This window comes from Sinocyclocheilus rhinocerous, unplaced genomic scaffold (assembly GCF_001515625.1).
Source record: "Sinocyclocheilus rhinocerous isolate Xijiao unplaced genomic scaffold, SAMN03320098_v1.1 scaffold4918, whole genome shotgun sequence".
NCBI classification, from domain to species: Eukaryota; Metazoa; Chordata; class Actinopteri; order Cypriniformes; family Cyprinidae; genus Sinocyclocheilus; species Sinocyclocheilus rhinocerous.
The window spans coordinates 13,054-16,800 of NW_015648530.1; the positions used below are offsets into that span (position 1 = coordinate 13,054).

At 35.3% G+C, this 3,747-nt stretch overlaps 1 protein-coding gene across 1 annotated transcript in view; it reads left to right on the forward strand.

Annotated features, from left to right (window-relative positions):
- Window positions 1–3,747, forward strand: part of LOC107709818 (tyrosine-protein kinase BAZ1B-like) — a 27,364-nt gene that overhangs the window by 6,062 nt on the left and 17,555 nt on the right. Inside the window, exon 3 of the mRNA XM_016514444.1 lies at window positions 3,274–3,418. Coding sequence (XP_016369930.1) covers window positions 3,274–3,418 — 145 coding nt within the window. The remainder of the gene's footprint in view (window positions 1–3,273; window positions 3,419–3,747) is intronic.

A 3,747-nucleotide genomic window follows, 5' to 3' on the forward strand; every position in this document is an offset into this window, starting at 1 on the left:
ATGCTTCACGACATCACGACAGAAAGACTAGCATGTTTAATTTTTTTTCCGTCGTCCACGACGAGTTCTGTCACATTGGTGACGTTGACCAATAGCAGCACAGAAGCTCTTTCATGCACAGGTTTCGAACATGGCAAAACGAAAGAGAGATGATGGTGCTGCTAGGTGGAATTATGAGATGGAGGAAAGGTTCGTGGAGCTGAGGCAACAGTACTCCTGCCTGTATGATGTGTCATCGAGGGACTACCACGACAGAACAAAGAAAGAAAAATGCTGGCGAACTATAGCGGAAGCAATTCAGCAATGTTTACACTCTTGTTTTCGGAAGTCTTTTTTTATTTTTTTTATTTTTTATTAATGAAAATAAAACAAATAACAAACAGAGCATAGCATAAGACAGTCAGTGCTATACAAAGTGTGACATTAATTAGTAACGGGCACTGAAAATAATGTCATAATATTTTAAACATGTTAATGACTTTTTGTTTTTTAACAATTTCAGAGAAGATATAAAACAATCAAATTCCACTAAAAATACCTTAAATATTGGGGATGAATTTAAGCATTTTTGTTTATGTATATAAAATTTTGCCAGCAATATGAATAAATTAACAATGTATTCAAGACCTTTGTTAACATTGTTTTCATAGTACACAATAATATCCTTTAAAGAAAAACAGTATTTATCCTTTACTAGATTAAAAATAAATTCTGCCAATTCCTTCCAAAAATTTTGGGTAATTTTACAATCAAAAACACCTCTTTCTCATTTTTACAAAAGGAGCATAAATCATCAATATCAGAGTATCTTGAAATTATTGATTTAACAGGGTAGATGGTATGCAAAATTGTTCAATGTATTTCTTTAGTTTTGTTATTGATACAATATTTAAAGGGATTTAACCAAGCAGTCTTCCAATTAATATTATCAATAATAGTTCCAAAAGAATTTTCCTCTAGGTGTTATTTTATTTTGTTTTTGGAAAACAGTACAAATATGTTTGTTATTGCATTTTTTATCAATCAGTTCAAGACCGTTTAAAAAATAATTTTGGTTTTGTCATTATTGTAGAGTTATAGTGAATATGACTTTTAACAAGATGAACAATAGTAGGAGGAATAGCTTTAATGACCGAATTAAATTCCTTAAAATGCACAGGGAAACTGTGGATTCGCATGAATTGTTCATAAGTTAAAAGATTCCCATAATTATCAAACATATTCATAAGATGATTAATATCCCTGTTAAACCAATTCCTTAAAAATAAAGATTTATTGGCAGTCGTTATATTGGCATTATTCCAAATGAAGGAGGTGTGAGGAGAGAAATTGTGTGAGTAGCAAATTTTCCAGGCTAAAAGCACTTGCTGGTGGAATTTGGACAATTTAAGAGGGAGTTTAGAAATATTAAAGTCACAAGTTAACAGAAATTCTAAGCCACCTATTTGGTTAAAGAGACTGTAAATAAAGATTTATTGGCAGTCGTATCCATGTTGTGATAACTGAGGGGAAACCTTGGCGCGAGATGTCATATCCTGCTCCCGCCCATATTCGCAGCCGCGTCCGAAAAAATTTTGCACGTTCAAAGTCTAGTGACCGCCCCTTTACTACCATTGGTCCGTGACGATTACGTCATAGGAGGTGTGCGCTGAGGCTCCGCCTTCTTTCAAGCAGAACTCTTCTCTGGGTTCATTTCGTCTGTTGAGTCCTTGGAGGTGAGATGTCCGCGGGTAAAAACATGAACACAGTGGAGAGCCGCTTTATAGTAGCAAATTAAGTTGTGCTTCTGATGAAGTGAGACACTGACACTGTTTTTCATGTTTAATACTGCTGATTGCTTTTGAGCAATATATTGAATAAAGTGCCATGTAAATACACGTGACGTGACTTCACGGGAGTGCTAATTTACAGAGTTTTCGCAAACATACCCATGTTGCTATGATCAGATTATTATAAAAAATATTCTTGCTGTCTTCTCCATTTTTGTTGTTTATTTTGTTACTGAGAGGAAAGCGTGCAGCACATATTTACATATTCATATAAACGTTGCTTTCATCAGAGTGGGCGGTGTTGGGATGTTTGATAACAGTATACCGCTGCTCACGTATTTCAAACTTCGTTTTACCGATAAACAAAGAACGAAAAGGAACTTTGTTTTGAGTATATCGGGGCCTTTAGAGTCAAGCTCTGCACTGGTTAGCAATAGGGCTGTCACGATAACTACTTTTTGTTGTGCGAAATATTGCACCAAAATTAATTGCGATAAATGATATTATTGCCATTTTAAGACCATTTTATGCCACTGATTAATGACAGTATGACAATATAATAGCATAACAATGCAAGTACACTCTTTCAAATAACAATTTTTTTAAATATAAAATAAAGAATATTTAGACATTGGAATCGTAATGTGAAAAAATATATCCTAAATAAATAAAAATAATTAATAATAAATTAGGGATGCAACGATACCATTTTTTTTTTTAGAACCAATCCGATCCGATACTGAAAATTCTGAGTATCGGTCAATACAGATACCGATCTGATACCAGCACATTTATTTGAAATCAATGTAGAATTAATGTACTTCTGTGTGTTGACCTGATCGTCAAGTATATTATATGCGCTAATGCGCATCCCGTGCGCAGAATGGTGCGCTTGAAGCAACAAGGAGTCACAGCGCGCAGCTCTCCACGAAGAAAAGTTCAAAGCAGAAAGAGAAGAGCTATTGATGCGTAGTGTATTAAATCTGCTCTGTAGTGTATTGAGCCTTTTCTTTAAACGGTTTTAAACTTAATTTACTGTGCGCTCTCGGAGAGAGTTTCATAGTTTTGACTGTCGTAACCGAACGCGACACGCAGCTTGATTGCTGTCCGCTCTGTGTGTGTGTGGGGAGACACTGCCTGAGCCCCGCCTCCGCCACAGAGAGCAGACGAGATAACAGAGGCAGCGCGATAGAATAAAAAGTTGGTGACATTAATTTTTATGTAAAATTATTAAATTAATTATAAAAAATTATCAGTCGCAATATATCGCGGCACCAAAAATTATATATAAGTCGATATATTGACTATCGCGACAGGCCTAGTTAGCAATAACTTGTTGAAAATCGTACATTTGAGGGGCTGTCACATACAATACAGGCTCTTTATTATATCAGTATGGACAGGAGAATTTCTTTCATCAATTGTGGTAGTGTATTATCAGTTCAAAAGTCACAGTAAGTTTGTTTTAAACTTATGTAGCCATTGATTGTTTGATTTTTGGCAGGCTTCAGGAGGAGTATCCAGTGTGGTTTGAGAAGCCTGTTCTGGAGATTGTGCACCATAACACAGTATCTCTCGATAAGCTAGTGGATCTGGTCTGGCTGGAGATTCTCACCAAGTATGCTGTGGATGAGGAGTGCGACTTCTTGGTATGAACTTGAATTTAATATTTGGACTAATAAACAGAAAATTCCAAAAAAGTGGGGTAACATTGTCCTGGAAAACCTGCAAATGTCAAGGAATTTCAAAAGTTATTCTATAACAGTGTAATTTTTCTTCTTCTGTCTACTTATGCTCAGTTCAAAGTATTTGCTTAGATCAAACCTACAATGGTAAAAGTAATATTTGTGTAACTCATGGAAAAAGCAAGTTTAGTTCCCATCTTTCTCCAATTCTTCTGTTCTCTCTTTATGGATGTGAAATCAACCCTCTACGGACACCTTGGCAATTGAATCACCATTGGCTAGTAAATTTTTTT